The sequence below is a fragment of the Podarcis raffonei genome, chromosome 17, assembly GCF_027172205.1.
Source record: "Podarcis raffonei isolate rPodRaf1 chromosome 17, rPodRaf1.pri, whole genome shotgun sequence".
In the NCBI taxonomy this organism is placed as follows: Eukaryota; Metazoa; Chordata; class Lepidosauria; order Squamata; family Lacertidae; genus Podarcis; species Podarcis raffonei.
In genome coordinates, this window is record NC_070618.1 from 3261192 (window position 1) to 3288963 (window position 27772).

Sequence of the window (27772 nt, forward strand, 5' to 3'; positions counted from 1 at the left end):
GGAAGCTTCGTTCTCCACACGTCTTGGGGGGCAGGGCGGCTCCAGTGAGAGGCCAGAGGAGGTAGCTGGAATGGGGAGAGGAGACAGAGGAGCTGGGGAAATGGAGGGTGTGGTCTAAAGGGGCACTCAGAGTCTGTGCACTGGGAGGTCAGCAGGCAAGCCAGAGTGTGCCCAGGGCAGGGCTTATAGGACGCTGGGGTTACGGAAGTTGTGCCCGGCAAAGTGGGCTTCGTCGCCAAGCTCTTCCTCAATCCTGTGGAAGGCAGAGAGAAAGGCAGGCCGTTATATTCACTCCACAGGCCCTGCTTCACAGAGCAGACGTAAACCAGAGACGGTTAGGTTCTGCTGCAATTAAAGCACAGAAGTCAATTACCGTATTTTTTGCTCTATAATACTCACTTTTTCCCTCCTAAAAAGTAAGGGGAAATGTGTGTGCATCTTATGGAGCGAATGCAGGCTGCGCAGCTATCCCAGAAGCCAGAACAGCAAGAGGGATTGCTGCTTTCGCTGCGCAGCGATCCCTTTTGCTGTTCTGGCTTCTGAGATTCAGAATATTTTTTTTCTTGTTTTCCTCCTCCAAAAACTAGGTGTGTCTTGTGGTCTGGTGCATCTTATAGAGCGAAAAATACGGTATGTTAAAGGCCCCCCGCTGTACAAGCTACAGGTTGGGAAGGCCCTAGCAGGTGCGTCTTATCCATAGACGTTAGTGGCGCAGGGCGCCAGGGCGCCAGATTTTGGAGGGCGCCACAAGCTGAGTGTCCGGGAAGGAGAGTCAGGCCACGCTCCCTTCCCCATTCTGGTGCAGCCCCCTCCTCTCCTCTCAGCCACCCATCAGAGCATGCTGCGTCCAGCTCAGGGAAGCCTCTTTGCGTCCCCTCCTGCTGGGGCTGCCTGGGCGCCTGGCAGGTGCAATTGGGGGCGGGCGAAGGGCTGGGCAGGCATGTCTCTCCTGCCCCTCTCTGGCCACGTCGCTGCCTGCGCACCTCCCTCCGGAGTCTGCGAGCGGAGCAGGGAAGCGTCCTGTGCAATCCTGGCACCGAGTGAGGATGGGACAGCCGGCGAGCCACCTGATCTGCTTGCTGGCCCTCCTGTCGTGTCGACTTCCCTGCACGGGGGCAGGTAAGGGGCACCGGGTGCTTAGAGGGAGGGAGTCTTTGCGGGAGGCCGTCTGGGCTGCGATCTGGGTGCCTCTTACTTACGTGCAGCGCCGAATCTGGCTTTTTCCATTAAGTCACTTTTTGGCCTTTGGCAAACTCCTATTCTCTCAACTTCATCCGAAATGTGGGATAACACTTGGTTGTCATAGGGATTACTCAGTGCTGTTCTTCAAGAAAATACCTCACCATGAAGTTGTGGGGCGCCAGATGGGGGGCGGGGCGAGGGACCTTGGGCCCTCAAAATAAATTTCAAGTAGGGGGCCAGGCCCCCTTCATATCCCCCATGCTGTGTGCGCACATGCCGTGCAACATGGTCACGTCACTCGCGCACGACAAGCCAGCATGTTGCCCGGTATGCATGTGTGACGTGAGCATGTGGCACATTGCTGGCTCCCTGAAAGGCAGGGGCAAGCTGGCCCCAGTGCTTTTCTTCTAGAAAATGCGGTGCTGGGACTGCATAGCCTTCAGCACCCCCAGAAGAAGAAAAAAGCACTGGTATTGCTAGAACAATGTACTGTATGGGAGTGTTTTGATAATATTTCGTGATTTGATGGAAGGGAACAACATTTGCGTTTGGCAATGTTAATCTAATTTAGATAAACCCTCATGCCATTTTGATGCCAAAGGCATGTGCTGCTTTTTCAATGCTGTGTGTGGCCAGCTTTGCTTGGGCTCATCGGAGAATAATGGAAGACTAAGATGCTCAAGGTTCTTGTTCAGGGCCGTGGAAAAGAAAACCCTTTTATGGATAGCTTTGGGGAGCCCATGCCTTACAGCAGGTATCTTCAGCCTTTTCAGACCCAGCACCCACTTTTAACCCCAGTATGCATTTGGGGACCCCATTCTTAATCTTCTACCATATATTTGCAAGGTAGAAAGCCAGTGTCTTAGAAACCAATGCTAGGAGTAGTTTAGTGATTTTTGCTGCTTTAGATAGAGAATGGCAAGGCATCCTTATACAGTCGTACCTCAGAAGTCGAATGGAACCCGTTCTGGAACTCCATTCGACTTCCAAAACATTTGGAAACCAAGGCGCGGCTTCCAATTGGCTGCAGGAAGCTCCTGCAGCCAATTAGAAGCAGTGGAAGCCATGTTGGACATTTGGGTTACAAAGAACGTTTGCAAACCTGAACACTCACTTCCAGGTTTGCGGCATTCAGGCGCCAAAATGTTCGACTTGCAAGACATTCAGCATCCAAGGTACGATTGTATAAACCAGGCGTAGACAAACTCGGCCCTCCAGATGTTTTGGGACTACAATTCCCATCATCCCTGACCACTGGTCCTGTTAGCTAGGGATGATGGGAGTTGTAGTCTCAAAACATCTGGAGGGCCAAGTTTGCCGATGCCTGGTATAAACTGACAGTGCGTCCCTCAATTTCCTGTGGCATTGCATGATAGAAAGAGATCTTAGACTTACATGCTGTTCCATCATTGTGTGCGTGATGGTCCACCTACACTCAAGTCTCCCCTAAGCTCTGCAATGGCGAATAGCTCCCAAAAGCTGCCTGCATGCATTTGCCTATTGCACAGAGGCCGACTCCTGCTGGAAGGCAAACTGATAATATGCCAGCATTTCCCCTCTTGTTTCTTACCTCATTAACTGATTGTATTTCGCCAGTCGCTCGGACCTGCATGGCGCTCCCGTCTTTATCTGCAAAAGTCAATGTCAATGCAACAGTATTTTATGGAGGGTCCACACCAGCATTACAAATGGGAACAGTTGCATCATGAACAAAGGCATGAGTGAATAGTGGATATTTTAAATTGGCTTTTGCTTGTGCAGTTTGGCAACTCTTTACTTCTGGTAAATAAGCCATCACAGCTGTTAGAGGACTGTCAAAATTTGTGTCCCAGTCTTTTTAGACTCATCTACCCATGTACTATGGGATGCGGGTGGCACTGTGGGCTAAAGCACTGAGCCTTGGGCTTGCCGATCAGAAGGTCGGCGGTTCGAATCCCGTGACGGGGTGAGCTCCCGTTGCTCGGTCCCTGCTCCTGCCAACCTAGCAGTTTGAAAGCACGTCAAAGTGCAAGTAGATAAATAGATACCACTCCGGCGGGAAGGTAAACGGCGTTTCTGTGCGCTGCTCTGGTTCGCCAGAAGTGGCTTAGTCATGCTGGCCACATGACCCAAAAGCTGTACACCGGCTCATTGGCCAGTAAAGCGAGATGAGCGCCACAACCCCAAAGTCATCTGCGACTGGACTTAGTGGTCAGGGGTCCCTTTACCTTTTTACCCATGTACTACCTGAAACCAAAGGGGTATGTTGGCTGCCAGATATGAAATACCTTGGGATTACAGTGGAACCTTGGTTTTCGAACTTAATCCATTCCAAGAGTCTGTTTGACTTCCGAAATGTTCGAAAACCAAGGCACAGCTTCTGATTGGCTGCAGGAGCTTCCTGCAGTCAAGCAGAAACCGCGTCGGATGTTTGGCTTCTGAAAAAAGTTTGCAAACCAGAACACTTACGTCCGGGTTTGCATCGTTTGGGAGCCGATTTGTTTGACAACTAAACTGTTCGAGAACCAAGGTGCCACTGTATTTTCAACTCTCCTACCCCACTATTCTACAATGGGACACTTGAGTTGTCTCTGGCTGTAGAAAGAGATTATGTCTCTACACTGACATGGTTGATCCAGCCTTATCTGTTTCTTCTCCAGAGAACACCCAAGACACGTTTTCTCCCCACCCAGAACTTACCTGGCCAGTACAGAGTCCCACCACCAGGTCCGCAATGAAGGTGTCTTCAGTCTCCCCTGATCGGTGACTCACCATCACCCCCCAGCCATTTTCCTGGGCCAGTTTACAGCTGTGGAGGGAGACAAGGAACTCAGTGGATTTGCCTCAGTCCCAAGTCCCAACAGGTCTAATGTTCTTGGAAGGGAACGCGACTGGGCACTAGTGGAACAGAGCGGTTTGGCTGGACTCACGCTTGGATGGCCTCGGTGACTGATCCAATCTGGTTGACTTTCAGCAGAAGGCAATTGCAGGCCTTGTCTTCCACAGCTCGCTCGATGCGTTTGGGGTTGGTCACAGTCAGGTCGTCCCCCACAATCTGAATCCCAACGTTTGCTGTGAACTTGGACCAGGCCTCCCAGTCATCCTGATCAAAAGGATCCTCGATCGACACCACTGCAGAGAGAAGGGGGAAACGAGAGTACATTGGTACCTTGGTTCTCAAACTTAATCAGTTCCGGACGTCCATTCCAAAACCAAAGCGTTCCAAAACCAAGGCGCGCTTTCCCATAGAAAGTAATGCAAAATGGATTAATCCGTTCCAGACTTTTAAAAACAACCCCTAAAACAGCAATTTAACATGAATTTTACTATCTAACAAGAGCATTGATCCATAAAATGAAAGCAATAAACAATGTACTTGCAGTCATGCAATCAATCAGTGGATGAACTGGGTTCCACACAGTCACAAAAACAACAAAAAAAAAGAGTCACAAAAATGCAAGATAAAAAGGAAAACAGACAGACCTCAACGTAACACTCAAAACAGAAGTGTGGCACTCAAATCAGAAGTGTAACACTAAAAATGGAGAATGTTCGGCTTCTGAAAAAAGTTCACAAACTGGAACACTTACTTCTGGGTTTGCAGTGTTTGGGTCCCAAGTTGTTTGAGTACCAAGGCGTTTGAGAACCAAGGTACCACTGTATTGCAGCAACCCATTGCTCCTGTTCCCATTCAGCAAAGTGCAAAAACTTCCACAATCTGGTACCCTGGTACTGAGGCTTTAGGCACGGTGGACTCACCTGGGTAATCCCTTACAAAGCTTTGGTACAAGTCACCCAGCTCATCAGCAGAGATATAGCGGCTGGGGTCATCGGGGGATTTGAAGTCCAAGTCATATTTCCCGTCTCTGTAGAATTCCGATGCAGCCACATCCATGCCGATCACAATCTTGTCAGTGTAGCCAGCTTTCTCAATGGCTTCCTTGAGGAGTTCCAGAGCTGAGAGGTAGGAAAGGAGAGAAACTCGGATTTTGCAAGCATCTGCCATTTTTGAAAACTATCTTTTAAGGTTCTTCAGCTTCCAGACCAATTTATGCAGTGGCCTGTTTTAAAGCATGAACCCTAATATATTTGCACAGAGGTTAGACAACAATGCCAGCTAGTGGTTGTTATCCCCCGCTTTCTTGTGCAGTTTTCCATCACATTTTCCTTATTGGACATTTGGCAATGTGGAAAGCGATAGAATATTTGCCCTAGAAGCTGGGGGATAATCACAAAAGTGTGTGTGAATAAACAGCTAATCTGGAAGTATTTAACAGGATTGAAGTGGTTTGTGTTAAGTGGTTTACCTAACGTATGCATAAAAATACCAATAAAATCAGATGTTAGGAGCAGGTCGAAGGAAATATGCACAGTGAAGCCTTACGACCAAACAACACATTACATTAAACATAAATTTAACTGTTATGCTGCACACTCAATGATTTCTGCTGTTGCACTTCTGGCAATACATTCATAGCAGCTCAGCTCGCCTTGAATAGTTCAGGAACCACATTCTGTACCAGCTGAACTGTCTTCAAGAGCAGCCCCCCCCCCCCGTATACTGTATTGCTATCATTTAATCTGAATTGGTGCTGGAGGAGACTCTTGAGAGTCCCATGGACTGCAAGAAGATCAAACCTCTCCATTCTGAAGGAAATCAGCCCTGAGTGCTCACTGGAAGGACAGGTCGTGAAGCTGAGGCCCCAATACTTTGGCCACCTCATGAGAAGAGAAGACTCCCTGGAAAAGACCCTGATGTTGAGAAAGATGGAGGCCACAAGAAGAAGGGAATGACAGAGGACGAGATGGTGGGACAGTGTTCTCAAAGCTACCAGCATGAGTTTGACCAAACTGCGGGAGGTAGTGGAAGACAGGGGTGCCTGGCGTGCTCTGGTCCAGGGGGTCATGAAGAGGTGGACACGACTAAACGACTAAACAACAACAATCTGGACGTCACTATGGCATGGCAAACATAGCAGCCAAGTGCCATGTGGATAGGACTGGCAAAGACTCTGAGGAATTCCAGCGTATGACAACACACAATCAAGAGACTACTAAACCACATAGTACTGAATGCAGAGACAAGGAACAAGGAAAGTGGAGGTGTGGCCCTGTGGTGGGGAACAGAAGCAGCCAGTTATGGAGCTATTAGCAAGAGAGGGAGGAATCACTTCTTTTGCTATGCCTGTTGTGGAAAACTCCTTTTCTGACAAGGCAGCTTAGAGCCTTTTTAGCATCTCAGCAATCCCTCACAGAGAGGTGAACATCCCCCAGCCTAGGCCTTGGCTTTGGGAGAGACAGTGCTCCCCCCCCCAAGAAAAATAGGTGCTCACCATGAAGTTGTTACAGTTAAATCACTGGGGCAACCCAGTGCTGGTTTGACAACAGCCACATTCACCACCTGCGAAGGTGCTAAAAACTACAGCAAACAGTCTCACTTGCTGGTTTGGGGTCACTCCTGGTTCTGGACCAAGTCAAATAAATGCGCCCCCACCTCCCTTGTTCTCTTAGATTCAGGCAGATGTCAAGGGCAGCTTGGAAGGGCACAGTGTCGTTGGGGCAATGCTGCCAGATGGGTGGGAGTATAATATTATTATTATTTTTTATTATTATTATTATTATTATTATTATTATTATTATTATTATTATTATTTAAAGGTAAAGGGACCCCTGACCATTAGGTCCATTCGTGACCAACTCTGGGGTTGCGGCGCTCATCTCGCTTTATTGGCTGAGGGAGCCGGCGTACAGCTTCTGGGTCATGTGGCCAGCATGACTTAGCATAGCGAACCAGAGCATTTACCTTCCCGCCGGAGTGGTACCTATTTATCTACTTGCACTTGACGTGCTTTCGAACTGCTAGGTTGGCAGGAGCAGGGACCGAGCAATGGGAGCTCACTCCATTGTGGGGATTCGAACCGCTGACCTTCTGATCGGCAAGTCCTAGGCTCTGTAGTTTAACCCACAGCGCCACCTGTGTCCCACCTTATTATTATTTAGGGCACCCCTATTTTCATTGGAGAAATGTTGGAGGCTATGCAGTACCTATGCCAAAGCTCTGTTGTCAATAAAATTGTGGCCTGAATTGATCCTCAAAGACAGCCTCTTTCCATAGGAACCTACCCAGACCCTGAAATCATCTTCTGAGGCCCTCCTTCGTGTGCCGCCTCCTCGAGAGGTCCAGAGGGTGGCAACAGGAGAACGGGCCTTCTCTGCAGTGGCTCCCCATCTGAGGAATGCTCTCCCCAGGGAAGTTTGCTGGGCGCCTTCATTATACACCTTTAGGCACCAGGCACAAACGTTCCTTTTTAACCAGGCCTTTGGTTGATCTGATTTACATCCTATGCCCTTTTAAATATGAAGTTTTTTTGGTGGAGGGGAGTATTGGGTTGCTGTTTTTATTTTCATTAGGTATTTTGTGATTTTATATCTTGATTTTATTCTGAGAACTGCCCTGAGACCCCCCGGGTATAGGGCGGCATATAAATTCAAATAATAACAACAACAACAACAACAACAACAACAACAACAATAATAATAATAATAATCCCATTCAAGCTGTGTTGTGTCATTCACAATTACTACTCAGTGGGAGAGGTGCAGGGAGTGCAGAGCCCGGGCATGCAAGTAATTCCACACTCTGTTCTTGTTCTCACCTTCACTGTTCTCCAGGATGTTAGGGGCAAAGCCTCCTTCGTCGCCCACATTGGTGGCATCTTTGCCATACTTGTCCTTGATCACACCCTTGAGATTGTGATAGACCTCAGCACCGATGCGCATGGCGTCCCGGAAGCTCTCGGCCCCAACTGGCAAGATCATGAACTCCTGCATGGCCAGCTTGTTCCCAGCGTGGGAGCCCCCATTGATCACGTTGAAGGCCTGGAAGAGTTTGGGAAGAAGAAAGACATGAAACTCGCTTAGAGGACACCTACACGGTCAATTGACATGGTTCATGCAGGTCTTAAATGTCACGGCTTCCCACAAAATGCCCTGGAAGATGAGGTTCCGTGACAGTCCTGAGAAGGTCTTGTTAGCAACCCAAAGATTTTACATGGAACCAATGTGAGGTTTATTGCATGAGCTTTACTGGCTATTCTGCTATTGCTTCCAACCTGATTTCCAACATTCCTTTTATACTTCGCTACCTGTTGTGTTATGGGACTGTGGCTCTTTGAGGGATATTACATTATGTCGTGCTAGTTCAAAAAGCAGAAAAGAACTGTATGCCGGAATAAACTTCCAGTTTCATCCTGTAAGTGGCAGCAGTACGATCAAGAAAAGTCCAAGCAAAGTTTGCACAGTTTCCAAGTTAGTGGTGCTGCAGATTGATTTCCCCTCCTGGAAACAACTGAAATTGAAATGAGTACTAAACTTCTGCTAGCTTCCACCCAATTTCCAGAAGTAGATAGAGAAAATGAAAAATTTCTTGTTTTTTTATTACATACTCTGAGCCACTTAATAGGTTAACGATTATCTAACTGATTGTTGTTCTCTGTTAGCTAACATGTGAATGTTGTAACCTTAGATCATGTGAGAGGTATTGGGTTGCAAATCTCCCTTTTTGAAAGGGACTTTGTCTCCCAAATGCCATGGAGTGAGGATGTAAATGAAGCTCTCCTGAAGGGAGAGTACACAGCCAATGACCAATGGAGGCCAGAATGCAGGCTGTGGAAAGAGAGAAAGAGACCTTTGCTTGTAGGTCTGTTTGGATTATTTCATATTTTGCAAGATGCTGAGCCCATACAAGACATTGTATGGATATTTTGGTTGTACTTTTGATGCTTATGATTTGTTCTGAAGAGTTCTGACACTAAAAGTTTAAATTTTTATTTTTATGGGCCTGGACAATGATTCCTTTCCAAAAAGGGGTTAGTTCTTATGCTTCCAGTCACTTCAAACTGCACAAAAATAATATCTACAACAATGCAGGGCTGAAGCAAGGTTACAATTGCAGCGTGACTATAAAGGGTATGCAGAGAACTGAGGTAGGTGTGACCTCTCTTCTCCTAGTAAGGGATTTCCATTTCCTTGCATATATGGTTACTCTACAGCCTCTGACTCCCCTTTGGGTTCTCCTTGTGAAATCGGGAGTGATTAAATGCTTACTGGTACTGGCAGAATGAGATCAGAATTTCCAGCCAGGTCGGCGATGTGTCGGTAGAGGGGAATGTCCTTCTCCGCAGCCGCCGCTTTGCACACAGCCAGGGAGACACCCAGGATGGCATTGGCTCCAAACTTGGCTGTGAACATCGTCAAAATTAGGTGACCACCATCAATGGCCCTTTGCTCAGGACAATTCAACAAAGCAATATATAGGTTCCCTGGCCCCAAAGATCATACAATCAACTTTCCAGCCCCACAACACCCGCTACTAGTCTAGTCCTGGATTCCTTGTGTTATAGATTTGGGGGTGTTGGCGGCTAAACCCTATAAAGTAGTAGGATTTCGATTAATTGGGATATGGATGAAAGTACAAGCTGCAGAATTGTGGCAGACAAGGAATCCCTGGGCTGGCTTATGCAATTGGAAAATCTGTTAACATGACAAAAGGGGTTGGATGGGCCATCTGAGAGGAATCCTTTGGCCTGGGGAGACAGATGGTGCCGAGGTGGGTGGGTGTGTTTGCGGTGGCAGGTAAAGAGAGTTTTTGAGCAAAGGGGGCTGGGAAGAAGAAGGAAGAAGAAAGACTGGGATCCATCTTGGGCAGGTTGGCTGAAGGCTGGCTGGGAATGATGCCTTGGACTCCATTGGCTGCACTGCTGTGGGGGAGAACTCTCTCTAAATGACCATGTTGTAAGATCTGGACCCCCTCCATGCAGACTAACATTGTAAACAGGTGAATAAACCACATTTCTTAAATCTACATCAGTCTCTGCCGTGTCTCAGTTTTCTAAAGGAACACAGGTAAGTGCTTGGAACCCCATGGAAACTTGCAGAGAGTGGGGGTGGCACACGACTTTTTTTTAACACATTCATACCTCAGCTAGTGCCTTTTAATCTTGCTGTAAAGTTCCTGGCTTCTCTCCCAACTTGCCCCTCCGGCCCCCTCCCATAAGACTTTTTGTTATGAATAGAGAGGCATTACATTTATTCTCTGTCCCGTCCATCTCCAGCATGAGGCTGTCGATCTTCTCTTGCTCCACGACTGAAAGGCCCTGCAGAAAGAAAACATCTCTCAAATTGGAAGTCTGGATAAAAGGCTGCCTAGGGGACTTCCAGACAGAGGACACTTTGGGCAGGTCCACACAATACACTTAAAGCACATCCGGCACACATTGAAAGCACGTGACTTCCTCCCAAAGCATACTGGGAATTGTAGTTTGTTAAGACTGCTGGGAATCGCCTGCTCTGTGAGGGGGAAACTACAGCAGCCAGGATTCTTTGGGGTAAGGTATGCGCTTTAAATGTATGGTGAAGATGTGCTGTATTGTTTTTAACACTCGATTGGGAGCCGCCCAGAATGGCTGGGGAAACTCAGCCAGATGGGCGGGGTATAAATAAATTATTATTATTATTATTATTATTATTATTATTATTATTATTATTTATTATCCTAGCGCTACAAATCATTACTCTTCAGCTGCAAGCTATAGACAGAATTGCAGCTGACCATCTACCCTTCAGTTCTGTCCATTTCTCACTGGTGGACTCTTCTTCTGTCATTTAGAATGAGGGCATCTCAACACCATTTTGGCACCCACTTTTATTTGTGCTTTTGTTGGGTTTTTAAAAATAATTCATGAAGTAGCACATTAAGGAAAATTAAAAGGGGGTCTTAAAGCACAGGGCAAGATGATTGCAGCTAATCTGACTTCTGAGTAAACGTGGTTACCAACTGGGCTGTAAGTCCCACATACCCTCCGACATTTCTCTGATGAAAATAGGAACATCTGCTTTTCTTTTGGACGTCCCTATTTACCTCAGAGAAATGTTGGAGGGTATGGAGTTATGTGACCCCCAAACCAAGGAGAACCTTTAGAAGACACCTGTACAGGGAAGTTTTTAAACGCATTATTATGTTCTCATATATTTTGGAAGCCTCAGTGGCTGGGGCAGCGTAGTCAAATGGGCTGCGTATGAATAATAATTATAATTATTTCCCACTTTCCCTTAGGATGTCCCTATTTTCAATGGAGGGTATGGCGTTATGTGACCCTCCAAGCTAAGGAGATAAGTAACTATACAACTTTTAGAAGACATCTGAAGGCAGCCCCGTTCAGGGAAGCTTTTTAATGTTTAATGTTTTATTAGGTTTTTATATATGTTGGAAGCTGCCCAGAGTGGCTGGGGCAACCCAGTAAGATGTGTGGTGTATAAATGATAATGATAACAACAGCAACAATTATTACATGTTACTACTACTGCTACTGTTATGGAATAAGAAGTCCCTATTTTCACTGGAGAAATGTTGGAGGGTATACTAGTCATATTTGCAACTTGCCTAGAAAACTTGATTTTCCCTGCTTGTTTGTAGAAGAAGAAGAGTTTGGATTTGATATCCCGCCTTTCACTCCCTTTAAGGAGTCTCAAAGCGGCTGACATTCTCCTTTCCCTTCCTCCCCCACAACAAACACTCTGTGAGGGGAGTGGGGCTGGGAGACTTCAAAGAAGTGTGACTGGCCCAAGGTCAGCCAGAAGCTGCATGTGGAGGAGCAGAGACGCGAACCCGGTTCCCCAGATTACGAGACTACCGCTCTTAACCACCACACCACACTGGCTCTCTATTCTATAGTACAACTGTAGTGCTATTCTATAGTACAACTGTGGGCGGGGGGTGGGAGGGGAAAGTGTCAGCAACGGGGGGTTGTAGTCCTACAGGACTGCAGCTGGAATCTACACAAATTTGCTCAGATGTAAGCAGTAGAAGGTTGGAAGATGGCAATTGTACAGGATTACAGCCAGAACCTGCACTGCTGTTTTCGATGTAATCTACTAATTAAATAGCAAATTGAAGTGTGTGGTTTGAGGGAACCTAATTCCAGGAAGCAAGCAATTAATTAAAGCGGAGAGCCAGTTAATCAGGGGAATAGACTTGCAGTGCCGGGCATGAAACTGAAAATACACAGCAAGAAACAGGGCAGAGGCGAGGAACCTAGGTCTCCCCACCCTCCTCAGATTTTATTGGACTCAATTTCCCATCAGCCTCAGGAAGCCACAACTCCTCCCATTGCACCGCAGTCCTGCATTTTCCTATCCACACCTCCAAAGAGATTGTACCACTCTTCGTTTTTTTTCTTACTTAATGGATTTTTCACAGTGGGGAAAAAATGGTGAAAGGGATGGCAAAAGGCAGGGGGGTCGCAACACTATCTGGACTGCTCGTAAAAGGCATGAAGGAGGCACGGTGACTGCAGATTAAAAGCCCCCTCTGGAAATATCCACAATGTTCTTGATCAGCGGTATCCAAACTTAGGTCTCCTGCTGTTTTGGAACTATAATTCCCATCATCCCTGACCACTGGTCTTGCTAGCGAGGGATGATGAGAGCTTTAGTCCAAAAACAGCTGGAGACCCAAGTTTGGCCTTTTCTGGTTATTGCATCAATGCTCTATCAGGACTCAGCTATACAGCTTCAGATAAAACGTTTTAAGTGTGTTTTAAGTGCAGCGGGTGGCGCTGAGGGTTAAACCACAGAGCCTAGGACTTGCCGATCAGAAGGTCGGTGGTTCGATTCCCCGCAATGGGGTGAGCTCCCGTTGCTCAGTCCCTGCTCCTACCAACATAGCAGTTCAAAAGCACACCAGTGCAAGTAGATAAATAGGTACCGCTCTGGTGGGAAGGTAAACGGCGTTTCAGTGCACTGCTCTGGTTCGCCAGAAGCGGCTTAGTCATGCTGGCCACATGACCCAGAAGCTGCACACCGGCTCCCTCGGCCAGTAAAGCGAGATGAGTGCCGCAACCCCAGAGTCAGTCACAACTGGACCTAATGGTCAGGGGTCCCTTTACCTTACTTTAAATGCAATATGCAATGTGACAACAGATGACACTGGGTGAGCCTTATAGAAAATTCAACGTATTTTTAAAAATGCTTTTAAAAAAATAAAGCATTTTCATAATGGTTTTTATATGTGTATAGATTCCATCTCACGCTTCCTTCAGGTTTCAAAAGCTGTTGTCCGTACACAGGATTGGTTCTGTCACTGCTCTTTACAAAGGCCTCTGGAGGAAAAGGTATTCCTCCATCCTTTGACAGTGCGCACACACACGCATGCATGCACACACACACACACACAGAGATAGTATGTTGAGCATCCAGAAAACAAAGCAGGCTGAAATGAAGGGACAGATAGAGATTGAGAGAGAGAGAAAGAGAGAGAGAGAAAGAGAGAGAGAAAGAGAGGATGAAAGACCCGCAAGTTGAGCCAATGAGAAAAGCAAAGCGGATCCTTACACAGCTCAGGAGAGCAGGGGCAATGGTGCTGTTGATGTGATCCACCGCCTGCAGGACCCCTACAGAAGGAAAAAGACACAGAGAGTGTCAGACAGAGGCAGAGGAAATAAGAGGCAGAGAAAGGAAGGCACACAAGGTCACACACTCTTCACCGTGGAATTTCACTGGCTGACACCTTTCGGCCAGCCCAAAAGCAGAAAACACACACAGAGAGAGGACTCTGGAATTATTGTTTGTCATTCTATGGGCAGAAGCCTGGAATACCCCTACCTTTCCCAAGGAATCTGGACTTATCGTTGTCACGCAGCTCTAGAGCTTCGTAGATGCCGGTGGAGGCGCCACTGGGAACAGCTGCCCGAAACATCCCTAGGGAGGAGTAAAAACCAAGGTGTAAAGCATTAAGGGGAGGAGCCATGAACATCACTTAAGCCCACAACTCTTCTCTGCCTTGTCATTTTAAGGAAGTTGTTAAGTTGTGTGTGAACATATCAGATGACACAGCGATTCTTTAAACAGCTCTTGTTTATTCGCAGGCCAGAACAGAACTGAACTGAAGGGTTCAGCCAGCCTGCTTATCTAGAGCTCCACTAGAACGCAACAGTAACCATTTTCTGTAACTATCCAATCACTGAACATCACTTTCGATCCCTTATTTGCATAAATATCTACAGTATCCCCCTGCTGGCCCAGGGTGAGAACTTCAGTACATAACAGAAGTCACCAGCTCTTTTCTTTAAAAATAATAAAAAAAAATACAGCTGGTGTTTTCTAACCAAACTCTCCATAAGAAGTCCACCTGCTTCCACTTTTGACTGTTTATGACCAATGAATCCGAAGACTAATTAAATCAAATTAACACTTAGGTTAAATCACTTTAAAATACCTGTTTTCAATTTTTTGCTTAAAACCCTGAACTAAGATTATCCTTCACAATGTACATATAGGTAGGGCTGCCATACATTTGGGATTTCCCGGACATATCCGGGATTCATCCGTCGAAAACAGCATCTGGGCAGAATTTCCAAAAATTGGTAAAAATGTCTGGGGAAACCCGGGCTTAAGGCAACCCACGCCGGAAGTGTTCAAAAACCTCTCTCTTTTTTTGGAGATTTTGCTGAACAACTTTCGTGTCCCGATTTTCACTTTCTGAAATACGGCAACCCTAATTTAGGCCCACTAACTAACTCAAAGGTTTCTGGCTTTGGCCTGGCCTAAACTTCTCTGCATAACCACTGAAATCCTTGTCGGCTATGTATGTGTGATGAGATCTGTTGCCAGCTGTGAGGCTGCTCCTGCAATGGTCTCTATCCACCTTGTGTGCAGGTAAGTCAAAGATCAGAGCGGGATGATGCAGGATCCTATCAGAATCTGTGTACATGCAATACTTTTGAAGTACTTTCGCAGCACATCCTTTCCCGCAAAGGGTTCTGGCCACTGTAGTTTATCTCTCACAGTTACAGTTCCCAGCAAGTCATAGCAAACCCATAATTATTAGAGGGAAAGGATGTGCTTTGAATGTGCTTTAAAGGAATGGTGCATAACACAGCTTTAGAGAGCCTCTTGATGCTATAAAGCAGGATATAATATCCACAGAATCATAGAATTGGAAGGGACCATGAAGACCCTCTGCAATGCAGGAATGTTTTCCCCAATGTGGGGCTCAACCCGAAAACCCTGAGATTAAAAGTCTTGTGCTGTACCAACTGAGCTATATTCTAAATTAAAATAAGAGGTTTGTATCTGGAGTAATGCAATTCTCCTCCCTGAGAGCACACACATCGCTATTGTGTCTAGTGATTGCAATAGCGTCTAAGGCAGGCATGGCCAAACTTGGCCCTCCAGCTGTTTTGGGACTACAATTCCCATCATCCCTGACCCTGTTAGCTAGGGATGATGGGAGTTGTAGTCCCAAAACAGCTGGAGGGCCAATTTGGCCATGCCTGAGTCTTAAGCATCTAAGGCATGACTAGGTACCATAAAACACAAGCCCTCGAAGTGTCTCTCTTTTCCAGGGACAGTTCCAGATTTACAGAATCCATCCCAGAATTTGATCCCAGAATGTCCTGCTTTCCTTTAGGACGGCCCTATTTTCAGTGGAGGGTATGGTGTTATGTAGGGACGCGGGTGGCGCTGTGGGTAAAAGCCTCAGCGCCTAGGGCTTGCCGATCGAAAGGTCGGCGGTTCGAATCCCCGCGGCGGGGTGCGCTCCCGTCGTTCGGTCCCAGCACCTGCCAACCTAGCAGTTCGAAAGCACCCCCGGGTGCAAGTAGATAAATAGGGACCGCTTACTAGCGGGAAGGTAAACGGCGTTTCCGTGTGCAGCTCTGGCTCGCCAGAGCAGCTTTGTCACGCTGGCCACGTGACCCGGAAGTGTCTCCGGACAGCGCTGGCCCACGGCCTCTTGAGTGAGATGGGCGCACAACCCCAGAGTCTGTCAAGACTGGCCCGTACGGGCAGGGGTACCTTTACCTTTTTATGGTGTTATGTGACCCCCAAGCCAAGGAGATAAGTAACTATACAACTTTTAGAAGACATCTGAAGGCAGCCCTGTCTAGGGAAGCTTTTTAATGTTTAATGTTTTATTATGTTTTTATATATGTGGGAAGCCATCCAAAGTGGCTGGGGCAACCCTATCAAATGGGTGGGGTAGTAGTAGTAGTGATGATGATGATGATGATGATGATGATGATGGAATAGGACACCCCTATTTTCATCAGAGAAATGTTGGAGGGTATGGTACCCCCCATTTCATTATTTTCATACTTAGCTGCAAACAGCTATTTCACTGCAGCAAGGCTATCTATCCCCCTTGCAGGAAACTAGACCCAGCATTAATTAATTTAGTTTTTTGTTATGTAAATTGAAAACTTGGGGAAGGCAAAGGGGCTGTGCGGGTGGGGTGGCAACATTGAACCATTTCTCTCCGAAGGTGCTTTTTGCATTACACTGGAAGCCTACGCTGGCACCAACGGACGCTTCCCTGAAATGCAAATAGCAGCTACAGGGCAGCAATTTCTGCTAGACCTCGTACAGGGGCAGGGGAACAGCTTGGCTTCTACCTCACCCCCCTGGGTAAAGCCTGATGGATAAGGGTGGCGGAGTGAATAGCAAAAGCTGTCCTCAGACCAATGAGGAAATTGTCTGCCCCCTTGAGTCTGCCTTCCCAGGCACAGATTTTACTCCTGAGAATCTGAGGGGCAGCTGGTGTGCCTCAGTGTTTGCAGTTAAGTACATAAGTAAAGGGACCCCTGACCATTAGGTCCAGTCGTGACCGACTCTGGGGCTGCAGCGTTCATCTCGCTTTATTGGCCGAGGGAGCCGGTGTACAGCTTCTGGGTTATGTGGCCAGCATGACTGAGCCGCTTCTGGCGAACCAGGACAGTGCACGGAAACGCCATTTACCTTCCCGCCGGAGTGGTATCTATTTATCTACTCGCACTTGACGTGCTTTCGAAGTGCTAGGTTGGCAGGAGCAGGGACTGAGCAACGGGAGCTCACCCTGTCGCAGGGATTCGAACCGCCGACCTTCTGATCGGCAAGTCCTAGGATCTGTGGTTTAACCCACAGCGCTACCCGCGTCCTAGTTAAGTACATATTTATGCCAATTAAAGCGTTTTTATTTGGTTGTCTCTCAGACACCTGACACGGCAAGCGCTTCAGCAATGGATACAGGGCTGGTAGCTGTTCTTCATGGGCTAAATTCTCATCACCTCGACCCTGAGGCCTGTGGAAAGGTGTATGCGTGTGAGACTGGGGAACGAAACCCAGGCACTGCTGTTTGCTTAAAAGAAAGCCAGGGCAGCAGGAGTCTGAATGTGTCTCATTTCTCTGCCTTTCCCAACCATCTCCTGCTCCAAAAGTGGGGGTGCATCACAGAGCGTGGCTAAAATTAGATGCTTTTGCTGTGTGGTGACTTTGCTAGAGAGAGGGAGAGAGGGAGAGGCACAGCTCCAGCCTCAGGCCATCTCTGCTTGGCGCCTCCTGCCCTTTCCGGCTCGCTGCCTTGGGACTGAGCTAATCTGTTAGCAGCACGATGCCCTGGACTGCGGCTGAGATCCCAGCTGCCTCCTGCAGTTTCCTGCCCCTCCACCAATACGTACCTTTAGCTGTGTACAAATCCACCTCCACGGTTGGATTCCCACGAGAGTCCAGGATCTCCCGAGCGTGAACCTTCTCAATAGACATGGCGGAGCTGGTCTTTCCTGGAGGAGAACAAACAGAGAGGAAAATGGGACCTGGAATTTTGGTTCCAATGCCCTTGCTGTTCCATGATCTCTTACACCACCTCTAGTTGCATCAAAGGGCCACTTGGCCTCAGTATGGGATGAACGGCATGATAAGCTTCAAGAGGGTTTGGAGAAAGAAGAGCATGTTTAATAATGATGATGATAAATTTATTTTCAAATTTTACAATACATATCAAATAATTTTTATACTTTTAGTATTGTTATCAACTTCCTTCCCCCGCCTTTAATAATAATAATAATAATAATAATAATAATAATAATATCTTTATTGTCACTACCCCCTCTCGGGGACAACGAAATTACTTGACTGCTCCATAAAAACACTAATTAAAACAATACAGTATAGTACAGCAAGGAAGATTAGATGACTTTCAAAGTCCAGGCTTCCCATTCAGGGCTGAGATCGCTCTGGAGAAGAAGCTGTTCTTAAGACGGCTCGTTCTTGTCTTCATCGTCCTGTATCTCCGTCCCGACAGCAGGAGCTCGAAGAGACAGTGACCGGGATGCGATGGATCTTTCTGCAATTACCTAAGTTATCTCTTCTTTTTTCTGCCCCTCCAGCATTAAAACCTAATTATAATTAATCTCTTATACTCAAAAGTTTAACTTCACCATCTGCACATGCTTAAGTCAGTCCTTACAACAGTTCTTTAAATATTCAATAAATGATCCCCACTCTTGTTTAAACACCCCCTCTTCTTGATTTCTTAATCTTCCAGTATGTTTCGCCATTTCTGCATACTCCAGTAACTTTTGTGGCCAGTCCTCTTTTGTTTGGGGCTAATTCTTCTTTCCACTTTTGGGCAAACACCATTTGAGGTGCCGTGGTTGCGTACATAAATAACTTTTTCTGATTTTTAGGTATTTCAGATTCAATTATTCCTAAAAGAAAGGCTTCTGGTTTCTTAACAAAGGTCACTTTAAACTTATAATTATTTGTACCCAGCCCATCAAACTGGATTGCCCCAGCCACTCTGGGTGGCTTCCAACATATATAAAAATATAATAAAACACTAAACATTAAAAAGCTTCCCTATACAGGACTGCCTCCAGATGTCTTCTAAAGGTTATATAGTTTTGGGACGCAGATAGCGCTATGGTCCAAACCACTGAGCCTCTTGGGCTTGCCAACCAGAAGGTCAGTGGTTCAAATCTGCACAACGGGGTGAGCTCCCATTGCTCTGTCGCGGCTCCTGCCAACCTAGCAGTTCGAAAGCACGCCAGTGCAAGTAGATAAATAGGTACCACTGCGGCAGGAAGGTAAACGGCATTTCCATGCGCTCTGACTTCCGTCACAGCGTCCTGTTGCACCAGAAGCGGTTTAGTCATGCTGGCCACTTGACCCAGAAAGCTGTCTGTGGACAAATGCTGGCTCCCTTGGCCTGAAAGCGAGATTGCCTTTGACTGGACTTAACCATCCAGGGGTCCTTTACCTTTTCACTATATAGTTTAGGATTACTCATCTCCTTGACATCTGATGGAAGGGCGTTTCATGGGGAGGGCACCACTGCTAAGATGTCCCTCTACCTGGTTCCCTGTAGCTTCACTTCTCGCTGTGAGGAAGCTGCTCCCTCTTCTCCCTCTGACTGCTTTGCCTTGTCCCACCACCAATCCCCTGGCTGTGAGCCTTCTTCCCCTGAGGGTCCCTTAGGGGTTCCCCAGCTGGTTCCTCTCATCACTTCTCTGCATCCAACCTGTCCATGACAAATAGGAACCCAGCTCACAGCTTGTTTCTTCCAGACAAACCATGAGAGGTAAACCAAGAACAAACCTTGGGTATACTTGATGGTTTATCTGAAGTCTGAGCTCAAATGTAACACTAAACCAAACCGTGGCTTGGCTCCAGGCAGTGTAGCAACAGGAACCGCAGAGGAGTGAAGCGATTATGATTTTTCCTCTGAGTATCCACACACTCATGTATCATCATCATCATCATCACGATCATTTTTAAAATTTATTTGATTTATATACCACCCCTCATCGTAAGATCTCAGTGCAGTTCACAGAATAAAGGTAAAGGGACCCCTGACCATTAGGTCCAGTCGTGGACGACTCTGGGGTTGCGGCGCTCATCTCACTTTATTGCCAAGGGAGCCGGCGTACAGCTTCCGGGTCATGTGGCCAGCATGACTAAGCCGCTTCTGGTGAACCAGAGCAGCGCACAGAAACGCTGTTTACCTTCCCGCTGGAGCGGTACCTATTTATCTACTTGCACTTTGATGTGCTTTCGAATGGCTAGGTTGGCAGGAGCAGGGACCGACCAATGGGAGCTCACCCCGTCGCGGGGATTCGAACTGCCGACCTTCTGATCGGCAAGCCCTAGTCTCTGTGGTTTAACCCACAGCACCACCCACGTCCCCTTCACAGAATAAAGCATGGGATAAAAACAATTAAAATGAAGGCAAAGCAATAATCTGCCCATCCCACATTTAAAGGACTGCAGAATATTAATCTGCCGAAGGCCTGATTTAGCATTTATTGTGAACGGAGCCATTCTGAATGCAGATATTTGCATGCAATTCTGCTTCACGTAGCTCTGTCCTGAACGAAAGGATCGTGGAGGTGGGTGGTGCAATTCTGCAGGGTGTCTTTGCTGAGACATGTTGGTCTTGCAGCCGACATGCAAAATGAGTCAGCCGAGTCAAGTAGATTACAGTCACTGTCTCTGCCACCTCTTCTAGAAAAAGATAAACCGGCACCCTCTGTTCTGGAAGACCTGCCTCTAATTCATGATGTTTGTGGATTCTCTCTATATTGGTTCAGTACTGGGAGGAAATGCATTCTGCACTGCCTTAGAACCTTGAGTTCGTATGTTCCAGGGCTGAGTTTTGGGGACTAAAAGGAGATGTTGAGGCCAAGTCCCTGTAGACCAGGGCACAAATGAAGGGCCAGCTCCCTCTGACAGAGCACAGCGCATGAGACTCCTGCTTTAAGATGTGGTACAGATTTTGCAGCACATTTGCTTTCTCTCTGACAGAAAAGGAGCGTGCCTTTCTCAAAGAAAATCCGCTGGGGGTGGGGGAAGGAACTCACTGTGCATTTGCCAAGGGAAGGTCAAGGAGTCCAAATGGGCTTGTGAACAAAAAGGGACAATGCAAGAGACACACAACTTGCCCCATACTCTCAGTGTCCCGATTTTACAGGGACAGTCCTGGAATTACAGAAGCCATCTCGGTTTCTGATTTGATCCGGGAATGTCCTGGTTTTCCTTTTCCCTCCCCTCCACATCTCAGAGAGCAATTAGACCTGGTGGGTAAAAGTAAAGGTACCCCTGACCATTAGGTCCAGTCGTGGACGACTCTGGGGTTGTGGCGCTCATCTCGCTCTATAAGCCGAGGGAGCCGGCATTTGTCCGCAGACAGCTTCCGGGTCATGTGGCCAGCATGACTAAGCCATGGTGGGTAGGTGGGTGCAAAAACAGAGTTCTGTTTATACTGAAAATAAAATCCCTGTACCAAATGAAGGAAATTGTGACACTGACATACGAAGCCCTTCCTATAATTTTGAAGGAAAAGGTTACTAATTAGCCTCAAATTCTTTAATCGCAGTGCTTCAGCACCACTCCAAATGCATGGAGTGTTTATTCCTTAATTGTAAATGGAGCCTTACACTTTCTGCTCAGAAGTAAGTCCCACTGTATTCAATGGACCCGACTCCCAGGTAACTGGTTAAAGACGGTGCAGCCTTACACTGCAATCCTAAGCATTTTTACTCAGAAGTAAGTCTCACTGAGTTCAATAGGATTTACTCTTTGGTATGTTCCTGATCATTCTCACACTTTCTCTCATCATTATCACCCTGACAAGGACTCAAGGCAGCATACCACTAACATTTCATTTCATTCCATTTATCTGTCAAAGGTGTTGTACATGATCCCTTTCCTCGCTCAGTTTGTTTTTTTTTACAACAATCCTGTGAAGTAGGTTCAATGGAGAGGTTGGAATTGGCTCAAAGTGACAGGTGTGTACATGCCATCTATGTGTGTGGAAATATCAAATGCGGGAGAAGCTCTCTGATGTAGAATAGGATGTCTCTATTTTCATCTGAGAAATGTTGGGAGGGTGTGCAAGCCCTGGCCTATGCTGCAGGGTTCAGCCCCATGGCGGTTTAAGCCAGAGGCCTGAGCTCTGCTCTAGATCCGAGTGCCTTTCGTGGAGGCAACGTGCTCCCACAAAAGCAGGCCACGTGGACAAACTCGACATTCTCCTTCCTCATCTCTGCTGTCCAGTTTCCTCTGACCAGAAGCTTACAGTGGAATTACATTCCCCCACAGGGAAATATCATTGTCAGAGAGCTGACATAGGTTCTGCAAACATTTATACCTTTAAAGTACATTTGAAGCACATTCTTTCTCTCAAAGAATTCTGGGCCCTGTAGTTTACCTCTCACAGAGCTCCAGTTCCCAACTACCCAGAACAAACTACAGGGCCCAGAATTCTTTGAGGGCTGTGTGTGCTTTGAATGTGCTTTCAATGTATAGCATGTATACAAAATAGTTCCAAAGTGTTTCAGCTGCGAGGCTGGGAACCTGCAGCTCAGATCTCACCTCAGGTACAAACTGATGCGCAAGGCACTTATTCCCCCTCTGGCTGTAACATGGGGGAAAATAATCCTGACCTTCCCTTTTGGGTTATTGTCAGATTACTGAGGTAACATATGTCAGGCTTTGCCAACCTGTCAGGCTCCAGATGTTTCTGAGGTGAGTCATCATAAAAACACCAGATGACTTTTGAGGAGAACCAAAAGCGCTTAGGTGAGACTTGAGAAGTTCCCACACATCCTCTCCTGATTGTTGCCTGTTCACATTTGCCTTCATGCTGATTTCCCCAGGGATCTGCGTTTGAAGTGTATTCTCTCTATGAACAGCAGCAGAGGATTCAGTGCCTCCCAAGCTCAGAGAGCCAAGCTGAGTAATCTGACCTTGAGCCTATGAAATCACTGATACCCAACGGATCTGTGCTATTCCGGAAGGCTTGGGAAGAAGACCACAGGTTCCATCCGCCTGAGATGGAAGGTAAATGAAATTCAAGAAGCTGGTCTTGGGCCTGAAAGCAACGAGATCATAGCGGAAGCAAAGCAGAGCTGGTGAATTTTCCTTTACTCTGCACTATTAGGGGTGATACAAGGCATCAGAAAAAGACCTAACTTGCACTTGTGCTTTCAAGACAGCACATCCTTATGATTGATGTAGTGCACACCCATTTATTACCTTTATACCCTGCTTGGCAGCAAAGTTTGGTTTCCAAAGCAGCTCAAAATAATGAATGCCCACAGCACAATCCCTTATTACATGGGTAGGCAAACTAAGGCCCAGGGGACCGGATCTGGCCCAATCGCCTTCTAAATTGGGCACCAAGGACGGTCCAGGAATCAGAGTGTTTTTACATGAGCAGAAAGTGTGCTTTTATTTAAAATGCATCTCTGGGTTATTTGTGGGGCATAGGAATTTGTTCATTTCCCCTCCAAAATATAGCCTGGCCCCCCACAAGGTGTGAGGGACAGTGGACCTGCTGAAAAAGTCTGCTGACCCCTGTCTTATTACAACCACTCTTTGAAATTAGGGTGGCCATGTCCTGGTACGTAGGACAACCCTCTAGTTGAAGGCATCCTCTGTTTGAAGGGCTGCCTGGTCCAAGCCCAGTTTAAAAATAAAGAACCCATTCCCACATTGCAGCAGGTTGGACTAGATGACCTTTGGGGGTTTCTTCCATCTCTATGATTCTATGATAACCATAAGAAGGGGGAACAGGGGGCCTGAAGTTGCCAATCAGTAGTTAGTACCTGAACGGACACAGGACACTTCATCAGTTTCCTCCACAGGGTTGAGATGCATTTTATTTTTATTTAAATTATAGTAAATTATTTCTAAATTTTCCTTTATACACATTAGCATATGCACATGTTTGCCCTTGGTAATGCATTCCCTCCTTTTTGTGATTTGCAAGTGGTCGCCCTATCTGAAATCGTCTGCGTGTACAATAGGCTGTGTGTACAGATTTGCTGAAGGGACGCGGGTGGCGCTGTGGATTAAACCACAGAGCCTAGGGCTTGCCAATCAGAAGGTTGGCGGTTTGAATCCCCACGACAGGCTGAGCTCCCGTCGCTCGGTTCCTGCTCCTACCAACCTAGCAGTTCGAAAGCACGTCAAACTGCAAGTAGATAAATAGGTACTGCTCCAGCGGGAAGGTAAAACGGCATTTCCGTGTGCTGCTCTGGTTTGCCAGAAGCGGCTTAGTCATGCTGGCTACATGACCCGGAAGCTGTACGCTGGCTCCCTCAGCCAATAAAGCGAGATGCGTGCCGCAACCCCAGAGTTGGTCACGACTGGACCTAATGGTTAGGTGGTCCCTTACCTTTACAGATTTGCTGGAGCAAGCTGCAAGAGATCCTCTTTGGTTGCAAAGGTGTGATACCGACGTCATCCCGGATTGTGCCTCTGTTGTGAGGAATCCGGCATTCAGACGGCAGTGGAGGTTACTGGCGAAAGACCAGCACCTCCATCACCACTAAGAATTCATCTGAAGTGCTTGTGCATCTGTCATGGGCATGACTGAAGAGCATGTATGTATTCTGTGCTAAAATAATTATGAAGCCAGGTAATCCAAATTTAGTGCAAAGAAAAAACTGGATTCTGTGACTTACATAAATTCTGCAGATGGAACAAACTGCAGAATTTCTTATTTGGCAAAAATACACTATTCTGCAATGTATATTATTTGGTACATATTGTTCTGGTCTTGCTAATCCCTAGAAAGGGCGAGGAGCTAAGGCACTGAAGCCTTGGCCCCTGACAAATAGACATCTTATTTCGCAGCAATCTTGGCTCCTGAAATTCACCAAAGCTTTTCCCGCTATACTTTCAAACAGCCCTTCATAAGGGCTAGAAAGTTGCTTTCTTAAAAGTGGAGGAAGCTGAATTCTGTGCCCATTCCCACATCCTGCCTCTTTCTGCATTCATGGAATAAGTAGGACGCATAACATCACTGATGACAAAAGACACACTGTCTCCTGTCCTGGCTTGTGTAATTTTAATAGGAGGATGGGACATTGGATACAGTTATTAAGCTACATCCAATGTGTGGACTTCTCCACTATACAGCATAATTCCCCAATGGGTTAGCCACTTAAGGTTGCAATTTTATACACACTTAGCTAGGCTTTTGGCCCCTTGTTTATTTTTATTTTTTTAAAAAAATGCACACCCCGCAAGCACAAATTAAAACAAAGTAAGATTGGGTCATGTGAAGACATTTTCCTGCAGGAGGTCTATTAGTAACTGTCTACTTACCACTTTTACACCTCACTCTCCCTGCCAGGGAACTCCGGCAGCAAATATTTGCCATGTGTACAGTGCAACACTATACAGAGAAGGCCAATTCATTTCAATGTGACTTACTCCCAGGTAAGTCCTCCCATGTACTGAGGTTCTTACCCGCTCCGTGTCATCTGTTGCGATTGGTGTGCTTAGGTACAGGATTGGTGCTTGAGCAACGGCACAGGCAAACACAGGGAGGTGCCCAGAATTACTGCGCTTGCTTAATATACCCGCTCAGGCTCTTTCTCGAAGGATCTCATCGAGTGCTGTGTAATTCTGAAGCAGACCCCCTTCCAGACTTGCTTAGCATCAGCAATACCACTGTGACAGGTGTCTTCAGACCATTTTTGCATCTGTCATCTTCTCTAGGCTATTGGCCCCCAGGGAAGAGACGAAGTCCTCAGGAGAGCAAGTGGTTTGTCCACTGGTTTCGGCATATTTTTTAACATTTGAGTTGTGTCTGCTTGTTAGCTTGCAGAGGTGCCACTCTGCATGGCTTAAGGCACAAATGCCTTGGGAACATGGAGGAGGTGCAGAGGAATCCTGCCCCCTTAGCCCCCCCACCCCCCACCAAGCAATGACTCCTTTCTAGGATCAGTTGTCTTGTTTCCTTACTCGCTTGCAGCCTTATTCGTTGTTGCTAAGCTCTTTTGCCAGCAACAGCTACAACCTGGACAGAAGAATCTTTAGAAGAATGGCAATGCACGTTGACCTGACACTGTGCCAGGAAGAGATTTATGGACACCTCTCCACCTGCATTGTGTGTGACGCAAAGGGCAGGCTATGAATGGGGGGGGGCAGAATGGAGAAGGCCGCAAACACCACAGTAGGTGGTAGGGGAGAGAAGAGATGGAGCCTGACACAGCACTGGAAAGAGAAGAAGGGAAAAGGTGCAAGGCACAGCACTGCGAAGGGTTTAGTCTCCTCTGCACTGCCAAAATTGCAGATAGCCATGCCAGGAAAAGCCTCTGGTGCCTTGGAATTTCAGCCAACAAGGCAGGGATTCTCCGGCACCTACGCAGGTCTCTATTCCCCTCCCACCATATTCTGCAGCACCTTCTGGGTCGGTATTTCCCGCCGTCAGCTGCTCCAACAGCTGCTCTGCACTCTGAAACGGCTTGCCCAGTCTGTTCAGATGCCACAGGCGCTCTCAGTGGGGTGCAAAGACCCAGGACCATGGAAACGTCCTTGCCCCAGTGTCAAGAGGAACTCTCCTCCCCCACCTCAGGCATGTGTTTGTGTGCACAGATGTACTGAGGACTCCCTGGGCATCAATATTTCTGCAGCAGAGCCCAAACTGTCAGCAATCCAGCCCAAATAAATTCCCGGCGGCTCATCCGTGCTTTCGCTGGCTTTGCCTTTTGATTCATTCCGGTTCGGACAGAGATTAGACAAAGCCATTGGCTGTGTGCCTGATCTGTCCCGTCCCCCCCCCCCCCAGTTCTTTTCCAAGGGTCCTTGGGTTCAGAATAGGAAGGACTTTTGCAGGCTGTCCCCCCCCCTCCACTTTCATTCCTAACCATCCTTCCGTCTCTCTCTCTCTTTCCTGCCCCCCTCCTTCCATAACTATTTTCCAAGCTAAAAGTGTGGAGGGGGGGCAGAGAGACAAGAGCACTGTCCTCTAAGGAGGTCAGAGCCAGATAAGCAGGGATAAGGGTTGGGGCGGGAGAGGCAGAACTGGGAACCCAGAGGCAGTCATTGGTACCAAGAATATACAAGCTGCCATGAGATGGTGCAGTGAGGGCTTCGCTTCCCTGGTTCCCATCGCTTCCCCTTCCGTATTAACTGGAGCCCAGGAATCCACCTTATGATGACTTTTGGCTCTTTGGGCAGCGCTGGTTGGCATGGCTGCAACCTTGCCACGCAACTATAGAATTATTGGGTGATGGTGATGGGGGGGGGAGAGAATCACAGCTTGATCCCTGGGGTGGCAAAGTCCTGTGCTTGCCAGACTCCCTTGCCATCCCAGCAAAGGCAGGCTTAATAGTAGCACCCTCTCCTTCAGATGCCTCCAGCACAAGAACCCACCAAGGGGGGCACCGGCAGGAGTCGGGGCAAGAAGAATCTCGAAAGCCCATGAGCGAAGGCTGGAGGATGGGAAGAAGCAGAATCAATCCTTGGGATGGTGGTGGGATAGAGAGGAGAGCCCTCCAACATTTCTCTGATGGAAAGGAAAGGCAGGGTCAAATCAGAAAGCGGGGCGGCTTCTGTAAATCCTGAACTGTCCCTGGGAAATAGGGACACTTGGAGGGTGTGAGATAGTATTTTGAGATGCGGAGGGACAGGGGTTTCGCCTTGCGGGAGGAGGAGGAGGCGACGGGGAAGCCACTTACCTTCCTAAGGCAGAAGCAGGAAGGCTGGCCAAGGCACCAGCGCACTAAGCAGAGATGGATGGCGAGAGGAAAGATACAGGATGCGAAGGGGAGCAGCTCTGTCCTCTGAGCCAGCGGCAGGAAGAGCAGCAAAAGCAGCAACAGTGGGATGGAGCCGGCCCTGATAGGGCCCGGGCGGGAGCATGTGACCCAGAGCTGGGATGAGTCAGGATTTCAAGGGAGCTTTGCAAACAGCACGTAGAGGATGGAGAGACGGGGGGGGGGGAGGAGGGAGGGAGGGGCGGCGGTGCTGCAGGGATGGGATGTGTTATGTACTGAGTTGAATA

The 27772-nt window shown here is 47.5% G+C and overlaps 1 protein-coding gene across 2 annotated transcripts; it reads right to left on the reverse strand.

Moving 5' to 3' along the window:
* Positions 1-27680, reverse strand: ENO2 (enolase 2). 2 transcript variants are annotated; one of them, XM_053371704.1, is made up of 12 exons: positions 27447-27680; positions 17652-17753; positions 13822-13917; positions 13552-13610; positions 10247-10316; positions 9268-9401; positions 7818-8040; positions 4921-5118; positions 4092-4293; positions 3862-3970; positions 2753-2811; positions 1-253 (listed from the first exon to the last, which is right to left on the reverse strand). In XM_053371704.1, the coding sequence occupies exons 2-12, from the start codon at positions 17734-17736 to the stop codon at positions 184-186; spliced, it is 1305 nt and encodes a 434-aa protein (XP_053227679.1). In that variant the 5' UTR covers positions 17737-17753; positions 27447-27680; the 3' UTR covers positions 1-183. The 2 variants fall into 2 exon arrangements, with proteins under 2 accessions (XP_053227679.1, XP_053227680.1); XM_053371705.1 differs by lacking the exons at positions 13552-13610; positions 17652-17753; positions 27447-27680 and having other exon boundaries at positions 13822-13910.
* Between the last annotated feature and the right edge of the window lie 92 nt (positions 27681-27772).